Source organism: Vicia villosa, linkage group LG3, assembly GCF_029867415.1.
Source record: "Vicia villosa cultivar HV-30 ecotype Madison, WI linkage group LG3, Vvil1.0, whole genome shotgun sequence".
Classification (NCBI taxonomy): domain Eukaryota; kingdom Viridiplantae; phylum Streptophyta; class Magnoliopsida; order Fabales; family Fabaceae; genus Vicia; species Vicia villosa.
Genome location: NC_081182.1, coordinates 171,102,524 through 171,126,994, shown reverse-complemented (window position 1 = coordinate 171,126,994; position 24,471 = coordinate 171,102,524). Strand labels below are relative to the sequence as shown.

Here is a 24,471-nt window from a genome sequence, read left to right as displayed (position 1 = left end):
TGTCTGTTGACTTTTTGGTCAAACGGGTCGTCTGTTGACTGTTTGAGCTGCTGACGGTGCGTCTGAGTGAATTGAAGTTTGAAAATTTGTCTGATAGTACTTTGATATATATGGATGTGCATGAAATCCATTTGAGGTCTCAAAAACTTGTTTCTCCTGTAAAAACAAGAAAACCCTAGTCAGGGACTGTTTGTGTAGGAGATAGTTAAGCGTACCTGATTTTTGTGCAGTGTTGAGTCTCTGCTAATCGCGTGATATTCAGAAGACTTCTAGAACAAAAATCTTGGAATTTTGAATTGTAAAAGATTGATTTGATTGATGGTACAAAACACTGAGAATTGTACTGCCAGCAGTTTGGCTGTCAATTGACTGTTCAGGTATTGACGTAGCAGTTAGAGTGAAAAATCAACAGTCAAAGTTAATTTTCTTTTTTTTTGTTGTTTTTGTTTTTGTTTTATGTGAAAAATGAAAGTTTATTTACATGACTTGTTAAAAACATAGACATAATAAATAACTAATATACTGTTACCAGTACAGTCTGAGTTTCCTGATTCTGCGCCTGCAAAAAGATTTTAACTCTGTACCAATTGTGTCAGTACTATTTATCTGTAAATAAATAAATAGCATGTGTGAAGTAATAAACAGTATTTGGCGTTTGCGTAAGAATAAATTCAACTGCAAGCCAAATTACTGTATAAGAAAAATTCTAAAAACTAAGTATTTCATATGTCAGGATATTTGTTGAAATAAAAATCCATGATTATATGAGACTCTTAATTTTCAGATTGGAGTTTTCTTGAAAAAAGATGCGGGCAAATTTTGGGGTATAACAGTTACTGATGACCATCTTTGAGATCAAAAATGGCTACTGATGGCCATGTTCGAGAATGATGGTTTAAGTTGGAACGGAGACAGTTCGCACTGAAGCTAAATTCGAAAAGAATCATCTTTGGGGACTTAAACGTTTTTACGAAATATGTAAAGTACTGAAGCTTAGCGTATTTTCGTGGCATTCTCGATTCTGATTACGTTGCCACGCGTCGAAAGAGGATTCAGGCGGGAGGATTTGAATTTCGAAGTAGTTTATATAACTGCACAAATACAGATGGCATCCCAAGGATTCTCATGAGTAACGTGGCATCAGATTAGTGTAGGACCGTTAGGGTCAAATTTAGTATAAATAAGGGTCTTACTATTAGGATTCCGGGTGTTCATTTTGTACAAATCACTCACATACTGCTCAAGTATCAAGTGTTAAGAGAACGAGTTTCGCTGAGAAATGTACGTATGACACCAACACCATTTTAAATACATTTATATCTTTCTTTATTCAAGTATCTTTTGATATTACTGCATTTCGTTTACTTTCTGTCATTTACATTCCTACACTCTTTATTTTCATTCTATTTAGTTTCTAAGCATTTAAGTTTCTACACTTTAAGATTCTTGCACTTTACAGTTTTGTCTTATATTTTATCTTTATCTTACCCTTCGCTGATGTTATATTTACGTGTATAACAAGGTGATTGCTAATCTTTATTTCTTTGATTAAGTATTTCTTATTTCGAGACAAGCCAACCATAGACATAATTCGAAATATCATGAATAACAACCTTTTTGACTATGTCCTAGGATCAATCTAGTCGATCCTGCGAGTAACCAAATCATATTTATTATACTTTGGAAGACTAGCGGTTGTTTACCGGAAATCACCGTAAACACCCGTATAATCCGTTAACTATAATGATCAAATCTATTGATCATCGCAACTAACGGTAACATATTAAATCAGGGTTGTACGCCCAAATCTAAAACATTCAAAACACTTCGAATCAAACTACGGATTTTCATCCTTTTCGACAAGGTAACTCAAAATACCTTCAAACCATATCAAATCAAATTCTAAGGCATACAACCCTGTGCCCGAACTACGTTGACTCTGATTCTCCATAAGGAGATACGTAGGCACTTGGATAACCAAGGCGAGTCCCCTTCCCTAAAACCTCAATTCCTCCAAATCTCACTTTTCGCCCTTTTAATTTCTTTAGCTATTAAATCCTAATATTTTAGCCATAAAACTTGACCTTAGATTCAAAGCCATAGGAAAAGGTTGAGGGTGCCTAACACCTTCCCTCGACCTCATTATAATAATCTTACCCTGATCTCTTAACTGCGTAGGGTTTCCTATTCGCCCTTCAGAATAGGTGGCGACTCTAAAACCTATTAATTTTTAGGGCTAGTTGCTACAGCTGGCGACTCTGCAGGGTGTCATACCCCAAATTTGTCCTACCCCTTTAACTTCTAACTGGCTTAGGCTTTGCATTCATGTACATACGTCACTTAGGTCATAACTCACACCCATGCATTCATATCATTGGTATCAATCAAAGACCAGCAGGAAAGAACTTTTGTGGCAAGGAATCTCCTACCAGGTGTGTGGATCTGAGGTAATCAGGTGGCTCTATGTTCATGGAAGTCCTCCTGGATTAGGTTTTTCTCAGTCTCAATCCAAGGCATTGGTTGAAGGATACTGGCTTGCAAATCACCCGGTTCTTTAAATCAGGGTTTCTCTGACCAAAGTCAACCAGTTGACCTTCTGGTCAACATTTAATCAGGAATGGTTTCTATGTGTGAAAAGCTTCTCATACCGACTATGTGGATGTGTTTGTTTGACTGGATTTGGCTAGAAGAGATTTAATCGGGAATTTCATCAATAGTCGAAAAAATCAGAACAGTTGACTTTTGGGTCAAAATCGGAAGAATTATTCAGATATTGGCTTTTGGTGGAAAATCGGTCAAGAAAAGTCGAGGAATGGATAAAGTCGGGAGTTTGACAAAAAGTTGCCAAAAATAGAAAAATGACAAAAATGGAAAGTTTCCAACACTTAGAAAAAATTTTGATGCTTTAAATCTTGTTGAGCAGTCCACTTCAGCACTAGTTTACACGTGGCAAATGACATTTCTTGAAGAAACTCCCAACATCAAAGTTGTTCCTCTCATGGAGGAGAACAACTTTGTAGTTGGACACTTTTTCATTTGAAGCTTGTATGAAGAGTTAAAGTGTTGAGAAGTTTCTGAAAACTCACTCAAACCAAGTCACAATCCAGGTCACAAGTCAGGTCATGACCTGGCATTTTAACAAACACATGGCATGCCAAATCTCCAGCCATTTTTAGAGCTCTACAGAAGCGCCATGAGTGCAAACTTGGTATGCATCTCTTCCTTGCCATCTCTTCTATCCATTGAAACAAGAATTGAGTGAATTGGATGAATATTGAATAAATGGCAAGCCCCCAAAGTCATGCCCTCACACTGGCCAGAATGCAGCATAAGGCTGGGCATAAAATTCTAGGCACGCCTGCATATCATCAAGCACATGGTGGGCTAGATTCAGATTCGAATTTCTTCCTCCACAAGTCTCCACCTTGAGCAAGATTGATCTTTAAATGTTCTATGTCATGCCCTCTATCCAATGAGATCAAGATCATTAATTTTGGATAAGAGGGGAATGAGAAAGAGGACTCCAAAGTCGAGCCCTGCTCAAGTTGCTATTTTGCCAAGGACCACGAGCCAGAAGCCAAGCCACGCGTACAAGCCACATGCAGCAACAACCCACCATGTTCCAGTTCACTTTTCTACATTTCCAAGCATCATCTCAAGAAGCCTTCAACTTCAAATTTAAACTATGTTATGGTCTCTCTAAATTGGCTCCAAGTTTAAGAAAGATGGTGAGCTATAGCCATAGTTTCACATGATTAAAGATGGTGTCTTGGGATGGTGTTGCATGAAGATGTTGCTGACAAGTCATTATCACTCATTGCTACAAAGGCCCATGCAGAACCTACATTCAGAAAAGCTCATCGAAGACTTACTATACATGCACATACTTGTTCACTAAGCATTGCATCCCAAGTCCCACATTCAAAAAATGAGAAAAGTTGTTGCAAAGCTATGCATTAGAGTCCCACACTCAAAAAGCTCCCACCATGAACCAATCATTGGCAATATATAAGAAGCTGCAACCTTCACACTTGAGAGGACACGGATCTTTTGCTTCTCCACACACTCTCACTTTTGCATTTCTCTCCCTCGTTTTTCTTTCTCTTCATCCTCTCATCACTCTTCTTTCTCTCTCGGTTCTCTCCTTCCATACACCTTCCTACAGTTTGTTACATCTTATAACAAACTCTAAACCTCCATAACCACCTCACCCTCAAACCTCCCACAAGAAATCATTCAACCTTCATCACCCGGTCACTCTTTCTCACCAAGCATCGTCAATATCACCTCACTCTCTACAAAGATTTGAGCAAGCAAATCAATCCTCATGGCTTCCTGAAGTCGGCTACACTATCATTGAGTTCTCAGGATCGAAGCAATCCTCAAGTCAGTAGCACACAAGCTTGGAGCTTTCTCTTTTCTTTGTTCAAAGATCATCAAGAGGTAAGTTCTTGAATCTCCCTTGGCATTATAGCAATAACATGTAGGACATGTGCATCTGAGAGTGTATAATCCTGCTTCTTGTATATGCTTAAATTTGGTTATTCTGAGCTTGAATCCGTGTGCTTGAAACATGCATAATAATCTATCTAAATCATAGATTTAGGATCTGTGAGTGTACAGGAGGTGTATGAGTTATTTACATGCGTTTTGGTGAAGTTTGTTCATGTTAGGGTTTTCTAAATCCTTTCGGTTTGATGAATAGAGATAGGATCAGTGGAAACTAAGAGTGGATCTGAAATCAGCGTGAAATTCTGAGTAGGAAGGTGGTGGCTTTTCGTATTTCTGGATTTTTTCTGGTGGTTCCGCCGTGCCGTCGCCGGGGAAGACGACCGGAGCTTCGCTCCGGCGTCTGTGTTACATCCCACAATCTCTCCCTCCGATTGCCAACGTGGCTTGCTCCCATTGGCTCCCTCCCCATTATCTTGTTAAGTTTTGTTTTATTTCAATCATTGCGTGATGTGCTGGCATGAGGTCATTGGCTGGTGTATAATTTTGTCCTTATTCATTTAAACACTACTTGACCAATTGATGTGAGTATGTTAGTCCTACATGTTACGTTTCAAATAATAAAAATGACCACATGCTAAGTAAGTAAATGCTGATACAAATAAAGCACAAAATGGAAATAATGAAAAATGAAGTGGATGGAAAGGAGAGTAGGGGTTGGGCCACGCGCTTGGGCCCAGAATCCTCTTCTAGATCTCACCCCTGTTCCATTAACGCACCACCCCCTGCAATGAGACTGGGCTTGGGTGCCCTTGCTATTCCCACACCCCATTCCGGGCCCTGTTTTGCTTTAACTAATTGTAGTGTATTCTGAAAATACTTCTACACCCCCTCTGTTAATAAAAAACAAATAATAAATTTGTTCTTCTTTAATTCTTCTTTTTGCAATTATTTTTGTTTCCTTAAATAAAATGACAAAAATATTTTTACCTAAATAGACTCTTTACAGTTTTATTTTCTTCTAATTGTTTTTTTTTAATTGATTGATTTCTTTTTTTAATTGGTCGATAAACCATAAAAATAGATAGTTTTTAGTCTCTAATTCAAAAATAGTTTCTCACATGAATAAAAATGAAGTTGCTTGTAAATAATTCTCTTGAATAGTTTAGATTTTAAATTCTTTTCCTTTTGTGAATATTTTTAATATCTCGTATTTTTCTTTTAAGCATTAATCAACATAGATGTAGAAATTAGGAATAGTTCCCTTTTTTTCATTCTTTTTCTTTTACAACATAAAACATCTAAAAAATATTCAAAATAAAACCCCATAAAAAATACAAAGAAAATACTTAAAACACTAATAATCAAAGTGAAAATTCTTAAAAAGGGAATGGAAGCTTGAATCTCCCTTGCTTTAGGGAATCATTCATGTGCTTGGATCTCCCTTGCTTTAGGGTTCCATTCGGGCGTAAGTTCCCAAATTCTAAAAGACACAAATCAAAGAGTAACTCGAGTGTCCCTTGCTTTAGGGATTTCCCCGAAACACTCAAACTTTCTCTCTCTCTCTCTTCTCTCGTTTTCTTAAGGGCACCGTTATTTCCGCTCCATTGCATCCTAGGTCGATCCCTTATGCAAGAGCGCGAGCGTTAACTCCGCCCAACTAAAAAACACAAAAAAAAAAACAAAACTATGGAGCCGAACTACGGCGCTCTGATTCCTGAAAAGGATACGTAGGCATCAAGTCGCGGGGCTTGAACGAGCACATTAGTAAATAATTCCTTCTTTTCCCCGTATTTCTTTTGCATTCATTCACTTATAGACATAGACATAGATACACCCTTTAGATAGAAACAAACATAGGTGGATACCATCGAGTACGATGGGCGTGAGGGGTGCTAATACCTTCCCCTCGCGTAACCGACTCCCGTACCTTGATTCTCTGGTCGCAAGACCCTGTTCCTTCCTTTGTAGGTTTTCTGATATTCCTTTCCCTTATGGGATAAATATATTGGTGGCGACTCTGTCTATTTTTCGCGAGCGTGCGACAGCTGGCGACTCTGCTGGGGATGACCTAAGCAAGTCGATCCTAGCCTTTGTTTGTTTTATCTTATTGGGTGTTTATTTGTTTTTATGTCTATATCTTGTATGTATGTTTGCATGTTTATTTTCTGCTTGCATATCATGCATCTGGACTATATTATGGGTCCCCGTGGGGGCCACATATTTTTCTGCTTTGTTTTGCAGGTGGGGGTTTTTGAGGTAAAAAGGCCCACTACCCAGGCCAAGTGACACATAGGATTAGCGTGGATGCTCATGTTGACTCCCGTGGCTCTTGCTACGATCGAGTTCAACATGGGGTACCACAACTGGGCGAGGTTCTTTCATGGAACACTGTGTCTGGCACGCTTGCTGCCTCAAACACTTTGTACCCCATGGGAACTGTAGACCCTAGTGACCATTAGGGGCCACCTGTCCGTGTCTAGAATTCATACCTGTGAGTTTGGGGTGGGACAGGATACTAGCCTTCATCATACCCTGATTTCCATTTTGCAATCTGAAGCCAGAATTTTGAACCTGCTACATTCAATGTTACCCAGTTATTCAGAGCTGCGAGGGACATTCAGTCTCTCACCGCATCACACACATGACACATCATGCTATTGCATCCACCTCACTTCGTTTGTGGAGAATCCTAAAGTCTATTTCCAAAAATAGTGACAAAATGTACACTTTTTGCAAAAAAAAAAAAGAAAAGAAAAAGAAAAGAAATAATGAAAAGACTTTAGGATTCTCCCAATGAAATGCATTCCACCATATCATTTAACATGCATGTTCATTTATTTTCAGGAATTTTTGGCTTTGTCTCCGACCATCACATGGCCACACCAATGAAGACTGGTAGACGCAACCCCTCTTATTCTTTCCTGAATCCGAATCTGGATTCCCTTGGGTGTTTAGCAAAGAAGATTACGCCAGATGAGTCAACCAATTTCCGAGAAAAATATGGGTACATTCTGAGCCTTCTCAAGATGTCGTTCACCAAGTACGAGCAAGAGGGAGTTCATACTTTGCTTCAGTTCTATAATCCTACCCTTCGCTGCTTCACGTTCACCGACTACCTCTTGGTTCCAACATTGGAAGAGTATTCCCTATTTCTTGGCGTTCCTATAAAGAAGGAAGTACCATACTATGGAACCATGAAGGCCCCTGATTCCATTGAAATTGCTAAGGCTCTTTATTTGAGCAAATCGGTCGTGGAAGCAAATCTCACTAAGAAGGGAGGAGGTCTTGGTTTTTGCATGGAGTTTCTGGTCAAAAGGGGTTGTGAGGCTGCTGAAGCAAAGGAATGGGACACATTTAGGGCTATCCTGGCTCTAGGTATCTATGGTATCATGATGTTCTCGAACATTCCTAACTTTGTTGACATGAATGCAATTCATATGTTCATTCTGCAGAATCCGGTTCCTACACTTTTGGGGGATGTTTATCACTCCATTCATCACAAGAGTAGTCAGAAGGGAGGTTTGGTTAGATTCTGTGCTCCGTTGCTATATCGTTGGTTCAGGTCACATTTGCCTGAGCGTGGCGCTTTCGTTGATAATAGGCACACATCTAAGTGGACTGAGAGGATTATGGGGCTTAGGGCCAAAGATATTGTCTGGCACAACAGATCCTTAGATGACATGGAAGTTATTATGAGTTGCGGAAAGTTCAAAAATGTAACTCTCATGGGTCTTAGAGGTGGAATCAACTATAATCCCGTCCTGGCTAGGAGAACATTTGGATATGCTTTTATCAGTCCCCCTGAGCAGACAGAAATTGCTGAGAATATTTTCTATCATTCAGCCACCGACAGTGGGCAGATGGCAGAAGCTGTACAAGCCTGGAAGAGTATTTGTTGGAGAGATAAGAAACATTTTGGTCAGCGAGATTGTGCTACTTATGAGGATTATACTAAGTGGGTCGAATCTGTGGTTGCTGTTCAAGGGATGCCCTTCCCTCCCAAGGATCCTTTATACCCCCTGCTGGTAAACAACCCAACATTGTCTCCATGCCTCGTTATAATCGAACTGTTGAGCAAAATCGAAAGTTGACTGAACAGGTGGAAACAATGCAAGTTAAGATGAATACTGCTAGGCAAGAGAAGCTTTCCGCTCTTCATAAGTTGAAAATGAGGGAAATAGAGCTTGAAGAATTGTATGCTAGAGGAAGTACTTCTCAGAAAAGGCCAAGAGTGACTATAGACCCTAAATCTACTGAATCTCAAGAGAAGAAGCTGAAAGAACATTACGAGGCTCAGTTGGCAGATTTGACTGAAAGACTCCAGATTCAGACTAAAGAAGCCAATTCAGAAAGGGCTCGTCGAAAGAAAGCAGACAAACTCTTGTTGGAACGCCAAGGAACCTTAGAAAAGTGCTATGAAGAAATCCAAAAGCTGAAAGGTCAAGTAGAAGAAAAAGGTCAAGGTAGTACCCAAGCTCAAGAGGAAGCCAGATGTTGGGAGTTAAAGAACCGCTACATGGAAACAATGCATTTCAGAAAGGACCTGCTGATTCAAGAAATCATTAAGAGGCCAACCGGTGCTGAGACTAAAAAGCTTTTTGAAGAAATGAAGACCTGGAGCTATAAGAACATTGGAGATAGCCCTCTTCGTCATTTGGACATGGGAGATCCTGCTTAGTGTTGACTTTGTTGTAGAATCACCACCAGACTTGTTGGATGGGATTCTTATTTCTATTACTGTATTTGTTGGCTCATGGGAGCAGAATATTTTGTACTTCAAGAACTTGGTTGCAGAATTAATCAATTATGTTTGCTTATCTTGGTTGTGCTTATCTTGGTTATGCTCCACTATCTTCTCCGTTATCTTGTGTTGTTGGTTTGAGACAAAGCTAAAAAGTCTTGAAAATAATAAAACATGCACACATGTACCCATGCACTCATATCATAGTGCATTTACAGGTTTTTATCAGATTCTAATTGGGGTCCCTTCCAACACAGATTTCTTTCCCGACGACGAAGCTGACTTTCTTACATCCTTACCGCACCAGAAACAACGAGAAGAGAATCATGGACCAATTTGAACAGAATCAAGCTGCCCTCCGTAGGGATATGGATGTTATGGGAGAAAGAATGACTCAACTTATGGAGACTCTCCATGTCGTTGTCCAAGGACAAGAAGAGCTCAGAAGGAGCGTCGCTGGGATGGTCAAGGATACTCCTACCAACTCTGCTGATGGGGGTGTAAAGACTAAAGAGATTCCTGTTGAGGGGATACCAAAAGTAGTGGATGACCACCATGAGGTTATCGATCTTGAACATGATCTTACTGCTGAGTTGACTGAAACTGCTAAGATGTACCAAGCTCTCGAAGAACGCCTTAAGGCCGTTGAGGTTGCTAAAACTTCGAGTTTCAACACTGCTGCTCTATGCTTGGTACCTGGGATTGTGATTCCCCCGAAGTTCAAGGTGCCAGACTTTGATAAGTACAAGGGAGTCACCTTCCCAGAGACTCACATTCGTTCCTACTGCCGTAAGATGGCCGCTCACGCTGAGAACGAACCTCTGCTTATGCATTTTTTCCAGGACAGTCTCACTGGAGCCCCGTTGGAGTGGTATATGAAACTTGAGAGGTCTAATGTCAGTACTTGGGGAGAACTTGTTGATGCCTTCTTAAAACAATACCACTACAATACTGCTATGGCTCCTAGCCGTGCACAGCTGCAAAATATGTCACAAAAATCTGAAGAGTCCTTTAAGGAATACGCCAAGAGGTGGCGTGAGCTTGCTGCTCGTGTCCAACCTCCTCTCTTGGACCGTGAGTTGATTGATTTGTTTATGGGAACTCTGAAGGGGTCGTATCTTCAGCACATGGTTAGTAATACTTCTCCTTCCTTTTCGGATGTGGTCATCATTGGTGAGAGGGTTGAGAACTGTGTCAAAGCTGGCACCATTTAAGGTGTTACTAGTCCTAGAAACTCAGGTGGTAATGGTAAGAAGCCGTATTCTGGGTTTGTGAAGAAGAAGGAAGGTGAGACTAGCACCGCTTCTGTTGACCAAGGCCGAGCTCCCGCATATTCTGCTGTTCCACCTCCTTATTATCCGATGCCTTATGTTGTTCCTGGTCCGTATATCCCTCAGGCATATGCTGCTGCTCTTCCACAACCTTGGGTGGCACCTCAACAGCCTTTCGTGCCACAACAACAAGCTGCCGCTCCTCAGAATCGCCAACAGAATCCTAGGCCTCAAGGTCAGAGAGGTCCACAAAGGCAAAGATACCCTGACAGGCGTATAGATCCGGTTCCAATGCCGTATGCTCAGCTTCTCCCCCAATTTCTTGCTGGTCAATTAGTGCAACTCCGCGAAATGGGTCCTCCACCTAACCCTCTTCCTCCCGGATATGACGCTAATGCTCGATGTGAATTTCATTCAGGTGCCCCAGGCCATACGATTGAAAGGTGTAGAGCATTGAAGTACAAAGTTCAGGACCTCCTTGACGACAAGCTTATCTCGTTCGCTCCTACTGGTCCTAATGTGCAGAATAACCCTATGCCTCCTCATGCTGGTGCGACCAATGCCATTGAGTTATGTGACGAATAGATCATGGTGACGGATGTTAATGAGGTTAAGATGCCGCTTGCAATAATCAGAGAGCATCTCATGCAACAAAAGGTTTTGTGTGAATTACACGACTTCTGTTTGGAATGTTCTTCTAATCCGGAAGAATGTGCTAAGTTGAAAGAAGAGATTCAAAAACTGATGGATGAAGGTGTTCTTAGAGTGGAAAGGGTTGTTTCTGACGAAGATGTGGCTACTCTAGAGATACCTTACTATCCTGCTGAGGTGTCAAAGAATCAAAGCACCCCTTTGGTCATTCGTGCTGCGAGTACTCCCTTGGTCATTCAGGCTCCGAGAACTCCGTTGGTTATTTAGGTTCCAGATGCCCCTCTGACCCCTTCGACCTCATCTCTCGTTCCTTCTCCTGTGAGTAATTCCAAGGCTGTTCCTTGGAGTTATAATGCTGTGTATATTCGAGGGAAGAAGTATGACTGTCCTCCAGTGGGTAATTCGAGCATCACAAATATTGCTGGCACTAGTGGCATTACCCGTAGTGGTCGGATCTTTGCTGCCCCTCCTTCGCTTCCTAAAGAGACCAATAAGGACGCTAATGCACAAACTAAAGGAAAGCAAGTTGCTGTCGACCCTCCCGTAACACGTAATGCACAAGATGCCGAGCAACTCTTGAGGATCATTAAGAAAAGTGACTACAAGGTGATTGATCAACTTGATCAAACCCAAGCCAAGATCTCCATCTTGTCCCTCTTGGTGCATTCAGAAGCTCACCGTGATGCTCTAATGAAAGTTCTGGCTTCCGCTCACGTGACTCAAGACATTACCGTGCCTCAGTTTGAAGGGGTTGTGACCAATATTGCTGCTGGTAATTGTTTGGGTTTTTTCTGATGATAAACTCCCACCTGAGGGTAGAGCACACAACAAAGCGTTGCATATCTCTGTCAAGGGTCTGGATGCTGTGTTGTCTCGAGTTCTGATTGATACGGGTTCTTCTCTTAATTTGATGCCTAAAACTACTTTGTTTAAGCTGAGTATGGATGGGGTTATGATGAGGCCTTGTACCATGAGTGTTAGAGCGTTTGATGGTTCTAGAAGGTCCGTAGAAGGAGAAATTGATTTGCCTGTCTTGATTGGCCCTCACATGTTCTATATTGCCTTCTATGTTATGGATATACGTCCTTCGTACACTTGCCTCTTGGGTCGTCCTTGGATCCATGCTGCTGGGGCTGTGACATCTACCCTCCATCAGTGTTTGAAATTTGTTGTGAATGACAAGATTGTTGTGATCACTGGTGAAGAGGATTTGATAGTCAATAATCTGGCATCATACCGTTATGTTGAAGTGGAGGGAGAGATACAAGAGACACCTTTTCAAGCCTTAGAGATTGTGTCGGTTGATAAACTCCCCGTGACTGAGAATAAGAAGGAACTCGGAGCACCCCTCTCGTCTTTAAATGATGCTAAGGCCTTCTTAGAAGCTGGTACTCCCCATAGTGCCTGGGGCAAGCTGATTGATGTCCATGAGAAGCGAGACAAGTATGGCCTTGGGTATCAACCATCTTCTTCTACTCAGCTCAGCATAATTCCTGGAAAGAAGGTGATTCCCCCCATTTCTCAAGTGTTAGTCAGTGCAAGCACCAGTTCTGGAAGTCAGGTTCTCGCCGTGGATGATGATGATGAAGAAGATCTCTCTAGATTCATTTGCCATGCTGCGCCTGGACAGGAACTCAACAATTGGACTATCTTGGACATCCCCAGAGTCACTTTTATGAAGATGTAATTTTCTTGTTTCGATAAGTCATATGCTTCGCCCTAAGCATTTTGACCACTTGTACAAAGAAGGGCCCCCATGTTGTTTCAATTTGTTTAATATTGAATGAAAATCATATCTTCGCATGCAATTACTGTTCCATTTCTTTCATTTTTGTTTTTACTTTAAAAACTTTTTCAAAAATGGAAAAGCTTTTCTTTTTTCCTTTTTATGTGTTGCATTCTAAGGCATAAATCATCCATCGTGCAGATCCGGCTCGAATTCCATCAAAAATGATAATGTTACAGTTCCACGTCTTAATATCCTTGAGAATCCAATTGACCAAGCTGATGAGGATAGTGGGGAAGATTGTGAAGTCTCTGAGGAATTGGCAAGACTTTTGAGACAAGAGGAGAAATCTATTCAGCCACATCAAGAAGCCATAGAAATCATCAACCTCGGTACAGAAGAAGCAAAGAGAGAGGTCAAGATAGGTGCCGCTTTGCAAAGTGATGTAAAGAGAAGGTTGATTGAGCTGCTTCGAGAGTATGTTGATATCTTCGCCTGGTCATATGAAGACATGCCTGGTTTAGACACGGATATAGTTATGCACAAGCTACCTCTCAAACCAGAATGTCCGTCTGTAAAGAAAAAACCACGAAGAACTCGACCTGATGTGGCTTTGAAAATCAAGGAAGAAGTTGAAAAACAGTTGAAGGCTGGTTTCTTATCTGTGTGTGAGTATCCTCCTTGGATTGCAAACATAGTACCTGTTCCTAAGAAGGACGGAAAGGTACGCATGTGTGTTGACTACCGAGATTTGAATAGGGCAAGTCCGAAGGATGATTTCCCTCTGCCTCATATTGATGTGCTAGTCGACAACACTGCTCAATATTCGGTGTTCTCCTTCATGGATGGTTTTTCTGGCTATAATCAAATAAAGATGGCTCCTGAAGATATGACCAAGACTACTTTTACCACTCCGTACGTATTGTTATAAGGTGATGCCTTTTGGTCTTAAGAATGCTGGTGCAACATATCAACGAGCAATGGTGACTCTCTTCCATGACATGATCCATAAAGAGATTGAGGTGTACGTCGATGATATGATTGCAAAATCCCAAACTGAGGAGGAACATTTGGTATATCTTGAGAAATTGTTTGCTCGTTTGCGAAAATTCAAGTTGAGGCTTAATCCAAACAAGTGCACTTTTGGAGTGCGATCGGGAAAGTTACTTGGATTCATTGTGAGTCAACGAGGGATTGAGGTCGACCCTGATAAAGTAAGAGCAATACAGAATATGCCAACACCGAAGAATGAAAAAGAAGTTCGAGGGTTCCTTGGGAGATTGAATTATATAGCCAGGTTCATTTCTTATCTCACTGACACTTGTGAACCCATCTTTAAGTTGTTGCGCAAGAATCAAGATATCCGTTGGGATGATCATTGTCAAGAAGCCTTCGAAAAGATCAAACAGTATCTCCAAGAGCCACCAATCCTCATGCCTCCGGTCCCTGGAAGACCGCTTCTTATGTACTTAACTGTGCTTGAAGGATCTATGGGGTGTGTGATGGGCCAGCATGACGAGTCTGGTCGAAAAGAGTGCGCCATTTATTACCTGAGCAAAAAGTTTACCGATTGTGAATCCCGTTACTCACTAATCGAGAAAACTTGCTGTGCTTTGGTATGGGCTACTCGCCGACTGAGGCAGTATATGTTGACTCACACCACTCTATTGATCTCCAAAATGGACCCGATAAAGTACATCTTTGAAAAACCGGCCCTTATAGGAAGACTAGCCCGGTGGCAAATGCTTTTATCAGAATATGATATCCAGTATGTCACACAGAAGGCCATCAAAGGAAGTGTCCTTGCAGATCATCTTGCTCATCAGCCATTAGAAGAGTATCAGTCAATGAAGTTTGACTTTCCTGATGAAGATATCATGAAACTGGATGATAATGAAGGACCCGAACCAGGAGAGCGATAGACTCTCACGTTCGATGGTGCATCAAATGCTATGGGCCATGGTATTGGGGCAGTTTTGACTTCTCCTCGTCAAACTCACATCCCTTTCACAGCTAGAATATGCTTTGATTGCACAAACAATGTCGCAGAATACGAAGCTTGCATAATGGGCCTCGAAGCAGCCATTGATATGAGGATCAAGATCCTTGAGGTTTACGGGGATTCTGCCTTGGTCATACATCAAGTAAGAGGTGATTGGGAAACACGTCACCCCAATTTAGTTCCTCATAAGGACTATATCTTGGAGTTGTTGCCCGCTTTCGAGGAAATCACTTTTGACCACATCCCACGAGAGGAGAATCAATTGGCAGATGCTTTGGTTACTTTGGCAGCTATGTTCAGAGTTAGCTCCCCTAAAGAAGTGCCAGACATAAGGATCCTCCGTTACAAAGAACCTGCACATGTATTTCCTGCTCACTGTCTCACTACTGAAGATGTGTATAATGAAAGGCCATGGTATTACGACATCAAGAGGTATGTTGAGAAGCAAGAGTATCCCGAAGATGCTACGATTGGTGATAAGCGAACGCTTCGAAGGTTAGCGTCCAAATTCTTCTTGTCATGAGATGTCCTGTACAAAAGAAACTATGATTCAGTTTTGCTCAGATGCGTGGATAGACACGAAGCAGAATTGATCATGCGGGAAATTCATGAAGGATCCTTTAGAACTCATTCTAGTGGGCACTCTATGGCCAAAAAGATCTTGCGAGCAGGATATTACTGGATGACAATTGAAAGTGATTGTTATGTATACATGAAGAAGTGCGACAAATGCCAAGTGTATGCTGACAGAATTCATGTTCCTCCAACTCCTCTGAATATCCTGACGTCGCCTTGGCCCTTTGCTATGTGGGGTATAGACATGATTGGACGAACTGAGCCACAAGCGTCAAATGGGCATAGATTTATTCTTGTTGCTATCGACTACTTCACCAAATGGGTTGAAGCTGCTTCTTACAAGAACGTAACCAAGCAAGTCGTCACTCGCTTTATCAAGAAAGAAATCATATGCCGATATGGGGTTCCAAACAAGATCATCACTGATAATGGGTCCAATCTTAATAACAAGATGATGGCAGAGTTGTGTGAAGAGTTCAAGATTGAACATCACAATTCATCACCCTATCGGCCAAAGATGAATGGCGCAGTCGAAGCTGCTAACAAGAATATAAAGAAGATCGTCCAGAAGATGGTTAGAACGTATAAAGACTGGCATGAAATGTTACCGTTTGCTTTGCATGGCTATAGAACTTCGGTTCGTACTTCAACTGGGGCAACTCCCTTCTCTCTTGTCTACGGTATGGAGGCCGTACTACCTGTCGAAGTGGAAATTCCTTCGTTGAGAGTCTTGATGGACGCCAAACTCGATGAAACAGAATGGGTTCAAACGAGGCTTGATCATCTCAATCTAATTGAGGAGAAACGCTTATCTGCTATCTGCCATGGCCAGTTGTACCAAAAGAGGATCAAGAAAGCGTATGACAAGAAGATTCGGCCTCGAGAATTCCACACAGGTGACCTAGTCGTAAGGAAGATCTTGCCAATTCACACCGATCCAAGGGGCAAATGGACTCCCAACTATGAGGGACCATACATTGTGAAGAAAGCTTTTCAGGTGGTGCTTTAATCCTGACAAATATGGATGGGGAAGACGTTCCACTTTCAGTCAATTCAGACTCAGTCAAAAAATACTACGCATAAAAGACCCGCTAGGTCGACGTACCTAGGAAAAAATAAGGGCATCCCGGCAAACCAAAAGGGTTTGGGCAAAAATTAGGGATAAAACAAAAAGAGTATAACCCGCTAAGTTGAAAACCCGAAAGGGCGACTTAGGCAAAAAGGGGTATCCCGCTGGATTGAAAACCCGAAAGGGCGGTCCAGGCAAAAGTTAGGGATCTAAAGCGAGAGGCTGCAGTCTGAATTTCCTTCACGAAGATCTCTATACACCCTTGGCAAAGCGGACAGATCGATCCAACCATTACGCTTCTAAAGCAAAGCATTGAGAAGATCGAGGATATGGGAACTGTAGCAATACCAGTTTTAATGGAAAGTCGAGCATTTCTCTTTGCCATTTTTGCTCTTTGAATTTTATTTTCCTTTTCGCAACTACCTCATTTAGGAGTTGCTTCCCTGTACAGAAGCCTATCCATAGGCATTCCATCAATAAAGTGATCTTTTGATAAAAAGCTTTCCTTCCTACTTTTCATTTTTCGCATGCGAGGTGTGATTTAATTCGTTATTAAACATTGCATTGAAAGCATGGGGAATAATAATCACAAAATCAAAACGAAACATGATGTTACATAAACATAAAAGTGCTCTAAGGGGCACCATTTGCATCCAAACGTTGTTTTCTGTGCAGGTTGCAGGTTCTAGCCGTCATCTTGGCTTATGACATGTCACAAAGGTCGTCATCATCCCGCATGAAAGTTCAAGAGTATAATTCATCAGTGCTGGTAAGCATGGGGCACCTGAAGAGGTCCATGTCCCTCTTCAATATGGCAGACAAAGAATGGTCCCTCAAAACTCATGATTCCCCAAGCAGTATAGGATGTAAGGAAAGTCGGGCGAAGTCACTTCCTCCCCAGCAGAGCTATGCTCTAACCCTCAGCACAGTTTCCAATAGTCTTTGGTACTATAGGGTTCTAACGTCAACTCATATTGGCATTTCAAGACAACAAGCAACGGACCCCAATGGTCTTGCTCCCCTATCACACCGATGCCTTTATTTGGCGCTCTGCATATAGTTTCCATTGCATATAACATTGCATCCTCAAAAGCGTAGCATATCCGTCCAAAGCGGAACATTACGCCATAGAAAAAGTCAAACATACAGAGCATAAGCCAGATAATACAAATCATCTCTCAATCAAGACGATGTTACTTCCCCACTGGAGAAATGTCCTTACAAATTCCGATTGATATCTGCTACTCCATTACAAATCTCCTCCATCCACGATGCCGATACTTGGTTTTCTCAATCCCCAAAAAGAAATCTTATCTTCTATCTCCAATATGGATCGGATGCAATGTATTTCTTCGTCAGATTCGTTGTCTCCGAGGTTATTTCCCGTGTGCTGCGTGCATATTAGAGTGTGAATGAGGGTGGGCTTTCAACCCATCTCATTTTTCAACCGTTTGAGTAACCATACTTGGTGTGTGGCAATTCGAACGATTGCCGCTCTTGAAGAGTTACACCCCGCCTTTTGGCCTGAGGGATTAATGAAAATTCTTATGCTTCGCAAGCATCCATATTCTTGTAATCCCCAGTGGTTACTATCATCTTCTTGTCGAGTCTAGTCGTCTCTAGTCTTGTTGTGGTTATTTCCCGTGTGCTACGAGCATATAAGAGTGCGAATGAGGGTGGGCATTCAACCCATCTCATTTTTCAATCGTTTGAATAAACCATACTTGGTGTGTGGCAATTCGAACGATTGCCACTCTTGAAGAGTTACGCCCCGCCTTTGGCCTGAGGGATCAATGTAACTCTTATGCTTCGTCAGCATCAATATCCCCGAAATCCCCCGTGGTTACTGTCATCTATTTGCCGAGCCTAGTCGTCCCTAGTCTCCGCGATCCCTTCCCTCGTACGGGAAATTTTTTCAGATCCAACCCCTATGTTGTGCATCCCTCGCCTCTCGTCCAGGCACACCATTTTCAAATCCAATTCCCAATCCCCAGTGGGTCCAATAGCCCAAAATCTTAAATCTGAATCTTCTTTTTGATGCTCGTATGTGTCATTCTTTTGATACTCGTCTGTATCTCCTTTTGATGCTCGTATGTGTCATTCTTTCGATACTCGTCTGTATCTCCTTTTGATGCTCGTATTTGTCATTCTTTCGATACTCGTCTGTATCTCCTTTTGATGCTCGTATGTGTCATTCTTTCGATACTCGTCTGTATCTCCTTTTGATGCTCGTATGTGTCATTCTTTCGATACTCGTCTGTATCTCCTTTTGATGCTCGTATTTGTCATTCTTTCGATACTCGTCTGTATCTCCTTTTGATGCTCGTATTTGTCATTCTTTCGATACTCGTCTGTATCTCCTTTTGATGCTCGTCTGTGTCATTCTTTCGATACTCGTCTGTATCTCCTTTTGATGCTCGTCTGTGTCATTCTTTCGATATTCGTCTGTATCTCCTTTTGATGCTCGTCTGTGTCATTCTTTCGATACTCGTCTGTATCTTCTTTTGATGCTCGTATGTGTCATTCTTTCGATACTCGTCTGTATCTCCTTTTGATGCTCGTATGTGTCATTCTTTTGATACTCGTCTGTATCTCCTTTTGATGCTCGTATGTGTCACTTCTTTCGATACTCGTCTGTATCTCCTTTTGATGCTCGTATGTGTCAATCTTTCGATACTCGTCTGTATCTCCTTTTGTTGCTCGTATGTGTCATTCTTTCGATACTCGTCTGTATCTCCTTTTGATGCCCGTATGTGTCATTCTTTCGATACTCGTCTGTATCTCCTTTTGATGCTCGTATTTGTCATTCTTTCGATACTCGTCTGTATCTCCTTTTGATGCTCGTCTGTGTCATTCTTTCGATACTCGTCTGTATCTCCTTTTGATGCTCGCCTGTGTCATTCTTTCGATACTCGTCTGTATCTCCTTTTGATGCTCGTCTGTGTCATTCTTTCGATACTCGTGTGTATCTCCTTTTGATGCTCGTCTGTGTCATTCTTTCGATACTCGTCTGTATCTTCTTTTAATGCCCGTCTGTGTCATTCCTTCGATACTCGTCTGTATCTCCTTTTGATGCTCGTATGTGTCATTCTTTCGGTACTCGTCTGTATCTCCTTTTGATGCTCGTATGTGTCATTCTTTCGGTACTCGTCTGTATCTCCTTTAAAACACTTGTCTATCTTACCTTCCCACCAGACATACTTCAGCTCCGACCACTTCCATGTAGTAAACATTCCCTTTGAGAACCTTGTATTGGCACCTTGGGCTACGTTACAAGCTCTCACCATTCATCCAATGACTCGCTGTAAATATTTCCATTAGAAAAACAAAAATTCTCTTTCCCCAGCAGATATCAAAACAAAAATAAAAGAATAAAGACCACTCCATCTCCTCGGGACAAATTTCAGGCCTTCGGTATTTAATCTTCTTCTACTTCGAACGTTCGAATGGATGGCGCCAATCTCACCTTCGAGTATAAGACGATTAAATAGGGGCAGCTGTCATACCCCAAATTTGTCCTACCCCTTTAACTTCTAACTGGCTTAGGCTTTGCATTCATGTACATACGTCACTTAGGTCATAACTCAAACCCATGCATTCATATCATTGGTATCAATCAAAGACCAGTAGGAAAGAACTTTTGTCGCAAGGAATCTCCTACCAGGTGTGTGGATCTGAGGTAATCAGGTGGCTCTATGTTCATGGAAGTCCTCCTGGATTAGGTTTTTCTCAGTCTCAATCCAAGGCATTGGTTGAAGGATACTGGCTTGCAAATCACCCAGTTCTTTAAATCAGGGTTTCTCTGACCAAAGTCAACCAGTTGACCTTCTGGTCAACATTTAATCAGGAATGGTTTCTATGTGTGAAAAGCTTCTCATACCGACTATGTGGATGTGTTTGTTTGACTGGATTTGGCTAGAAGAGATTTAATCGGGAATTTCATCAATAGTCGGAAAAATCAGAATAGTTGACTTTTGGGTCAAAATCGGAAGAATTATTCAGATATTGACTTTTGGTGGAAAATCGGTCAAGAAAAGTCGAGGAATGGATAAAGTCGGGAGTTTGACAAAAAGTTGCCAAAAATAGAAAAATGACAAAAATGGAAAGTTTCCAACACTTAGAAAAATTGTTGATGCTTTAAATCTTGTTGAGCAGTCCACTTCAGCACTAGTTTACACGTGGCAAATGACATTTCTTGAAGAAACTCCCAACATCAAAGTTGTTCCTCTCATGGAGGAGAACAACTTTGTAGTTGGACACTTTTTCATTTGAAGCTTGTATGAAGAGTTAAAGTGTTGAGAAGTTTCTGAAAACTCACTCAAACCAAGTCACAATCCAGGTCACAAGTCAGGTCATGACCTGGCATTTTAACAAACACATGGCATGCCAAATCTCCAGCCATTTTTAGAGCTCTACAGAAGCGCCATGAGTGCAAACTTGGTATGCATCTCTTCCTTGCCATCTCTTCTATCCATTGAAACAAGAATTGAGTGAATTGGATGAATATTGAATAAATGGCAAGCCCCCAAAGTCATGCCCTCACACTGGCCAGAATGCAGCATAAGGCTGGGCATAAAATTCTGGGCACGCCTGCATATCATCAAGCACATGGTGGGCTAGATTCAGATTCGAATTTCTTCCTCCACAAGTCTCCACCTAGAGCAAGATTGATCTTTAAATGTTCTATGTCATGCCCTCTATCCAATGAGATCAAGATCATTAATTTTGGATAAGAGGGGAATGAGAAAGAGGACTCCAAAGTCGAGCCCTGCTCAAGTTGCTATTTTGCCAAGGACCACGAGCCAGAAGCCAAGCCACGCGTACAAGCCACATGCAGCAACAACCTATCATGTTCCAGTTCACTTTTCTACATTTCCAAGCATCATCTCAAGAGGCCTTCAACTTCAAATTTAAACTATGCTATGGTCTCTCTAAATTGGCTCCAAGTTTAAGAAAGATGGTGAGCTATAGCCATAGTTTCACATGATTAAAGATGGTGTCTTGGGATGGTGTTGCATGAAGATGTTGCTGACAAGTCATTATCACTCATTGCTACAAAGGCCCATGCAGAACCTGCATTCAGAAAAGCTCATCGAAGACTTACTATACATGCACATACTTGTTCTCTAAGCATTGCATCCCAAGTCCCACATTCAAAAAATGAGAAAATTTGTTGCAAAGCTATGCATTAGAGTCCCACACTCAAAAAGCTCCCACCATGAACCAATCATTGGCAATATATAAGAAGCTGCAACCTTCACACTTGAGAGGACACGGATCTTTTGCTTCTCCACACACTCTCACTTTTGCATTTCTCTCCCTCGTTTTTCTTTCTCTTCATCCTCTCATCACTCTTCTTTCTCTCTCGGTTCTCTCCTTCCATACACCTTCCTAGAGTTTGTTACATCTTATAACAAACTCTAAACCTCCATAACCACCTCACCCTCAAACCTCCCACAAGAAATCATTCAACCTTCATCACTCGGTCACTCTTTCTCACCAAGCATCGTCAACATCACCTCACTCTCTACAAAGATTTGAGCAAGCAAATCAATCCTCATGGCTTCCTGAAGTCGGCTACACTATCATTGAGTTCTCAGGATCGAAGCAATCCTCAAGTCAGTAGCACACAAGCTTGGAGCTTTCTCTTTTCTTTGTTCAAAGATCATCAAGAGGTAAGTTCTTGAATCTCCCTTGGCATTATAGCAATAACATGTAGGACATGTGCATCTGAGAGTGTATAATCCTGCTTCTTGTATATGCTTAAATTTGGTTATTCTGAGCTTGAATCCGTGTGCTTGAAACATGCATAATAATCTATCTAAATCATAGATTTAGGATCTGTGAGTGTACAGGAGGTGTATGAGTTATTTACATGCGTTTTGGTGAAGTTTGTTCATGTTAGGGTTTTCTAAATCCTTTCGGTTTGATGAATAGAGATAGGATCAGTGGAAACTAAGAGTGGATATGAAATCAGCGTGAAATTCTGAGTAGGAAGGTGGTGGCTTTTCGTATTTCTGGATTTTTTCTGGTGGTTCCGCCGTGCCGTCGCCGGGGAAGACGACCGGAGCTTCGCTCTGGCGTCTGTGTTACATCCCACAATCTCTCCCTCCGATTGCCAACGTGGCTTGCTCCCATTGGCTCCCTCCCCATTATCTTGTTAAGTTTTGTTTTATTTCAATCATTGCGTGATGTGCTGGCATGAGGTCATTGGCTGGTGTATAATTTTGTCCTTATTCATTTAAACACTACTTGACCAATTGATGTGAGTATGTTAGTCCTACATGTTACGTTTCAAATAATAAAAATGACCACATGCTAAGTAAGTAAATGCTGATACAAATAAAGCACAAAATGGAAATAATGAAAAATGAAGTGGATGGAAAGGAGAGTAGGGGTTGGGCCACGCGCTTGGGCCCAGAATCCTCTTCTAGATCTCACCCCTGTTCCATTAACGCACCACCCCCTGCAATGAGACTGGGCTTGGGTGCCCTTGCTATTCCCACACCCCATTCCGGGCCCTGTTTTGCTTTAACTAATTGTAGTGTATTCTAAAAATACTTCTACACCCCCTCTGTTAATAAAAAACAAATAATAAATTTGTTCTTCTTTAATTCTTCTTTTTGCAATTATTTTTGTTTCCTTAAATAAAATGACAAAAATATTTTTACCTAAATAGACTCTTTAGAGTTTTATTTTCTTCTAATTGTTTTTTTTTGATTGATTGATTTCTTTTTTTAATTGGTTGATAAACCATAAAAATAGATAGTTTTTAGTCTCTAATTCAAAAATAGTTTCTCACATGAATAAAAATGAAGTTGCTTGTAAATAATTCTCTTGAATAGTTTAGATTTTAAATTCTTTTCCTTTTGTGAATATTTTTAATATCTCGTATTTTTCTTTTAAGCATTAATCAACATAGATGTAGAAATTAGGAATAGTTCCCTTTTTTTCATTCTTTTTCTTTTACAACATAAAACATCTAAAAAATATTCAAAATAAAACCCCATAAAAAATACAAAGAAAATACTTAAAACACTAATAATCAAAGTGAAAATTCTTAAAAAGGGAATGGAAGCTTGAATCTCCCTTGCTTTAGGGAATCATTCAAGTGCTTGGATCTCCCTTGCTTTAGGGTTCCATTCGGGCGTAAGTTCCCAAATTCTAAAAGACACAAACCAAAGAGTAACTCGAGTTTCCCTTGCTTTAGGGATTTCCTCGAAACACTCAAACTCTCTCTCTCTCTTCTCTCGTTTTCTTAAGGGCACCGTTATTTCCGCTCCATTGCATCCTAGGTCGATCCCTTATGCAAGAGCGCGAGCGTTAACTCCGCCCAACTAAAAAACACAAAAACAAACAAAACTATGGAGCCGAACTACGGCGCTCTGATTCCTGAAAAGGATACGTAGGCATCAAGTCGCGGGGCTTGAACGAGCACATTTGTAAATAATTCCTTCTTTTCCCCGTATTTCTTGTGCATTCATTCGCATATAGACATAGACATAGATACACCCTTTAGATAGAAACAAACATAGGTGGATACCATCGAGTACGATGGGCGTGAGGGGTGCTAATACCTTCCCCTCGCGTAACCGACTCCCGTACCTTGATTCTCTGGTCGCAAGACCCTGTTCCTTCCTTTGTAGGTTTTCTGATATTCCTTTCCCTTATGGGATAAATATATTGGTGGCGACTCTGTCCATTTTTCGCGAGCGTGCGACACAGGGAACTACTATAATGGTAATTATTATGCTCCTAAGGCTTGAGAGGGTTTAGGTTTTGGTAAACGGTTTAGGTTTTTGGCGAAATTTTTAGGGTTTGGCTAATTCGCCATTTTAGGGTTTGGTTTAGGGTTATGGTTTTTTTTTAAAAATATTTAATTTGTGTTTTATTTATTTATTTAATTTTTATTACTTGCCTAAATGTTAATTGTTTATGTTAATATATTCGCATTAAATGGTTAAATGATATATTAATATATTT

The 24,471-nt window shown here is 41.1% G+C and overlaps 1 protein-coding gene across 1 annotated transcript; it reads left to right on the top strand.

Annotated features, from left to right (window-relative positions):
* Nucleotides 1-7,325: 7,325 nt before the first annotated feature.
* LOC131659377 (uncharacterized) lies at nt 7,326-8,543 on the top strand. Its single transcript, XM_058928580.1, has one exon. The coding sequence runs from the start codon at nt 7,326-7,328 to the stop codon at nt 8,541-8,543; it is 1,218 nt and encodes a 405-aa protein (XP_058784563.1).
* The last annotated feature ends 15,928 nt before the right edge of the window (nt 8,544-24,471 follow it).

Bases quoted from the DNA above. Each gene is read 5' to 3' on its own strand.
- LOC131659377 (XM_058928580.1), top strand. From the start codon at position 7,326: ATGGCCACACCAATGAAGACTGGTAGACGCAACCCCTCTTATTCTTTC.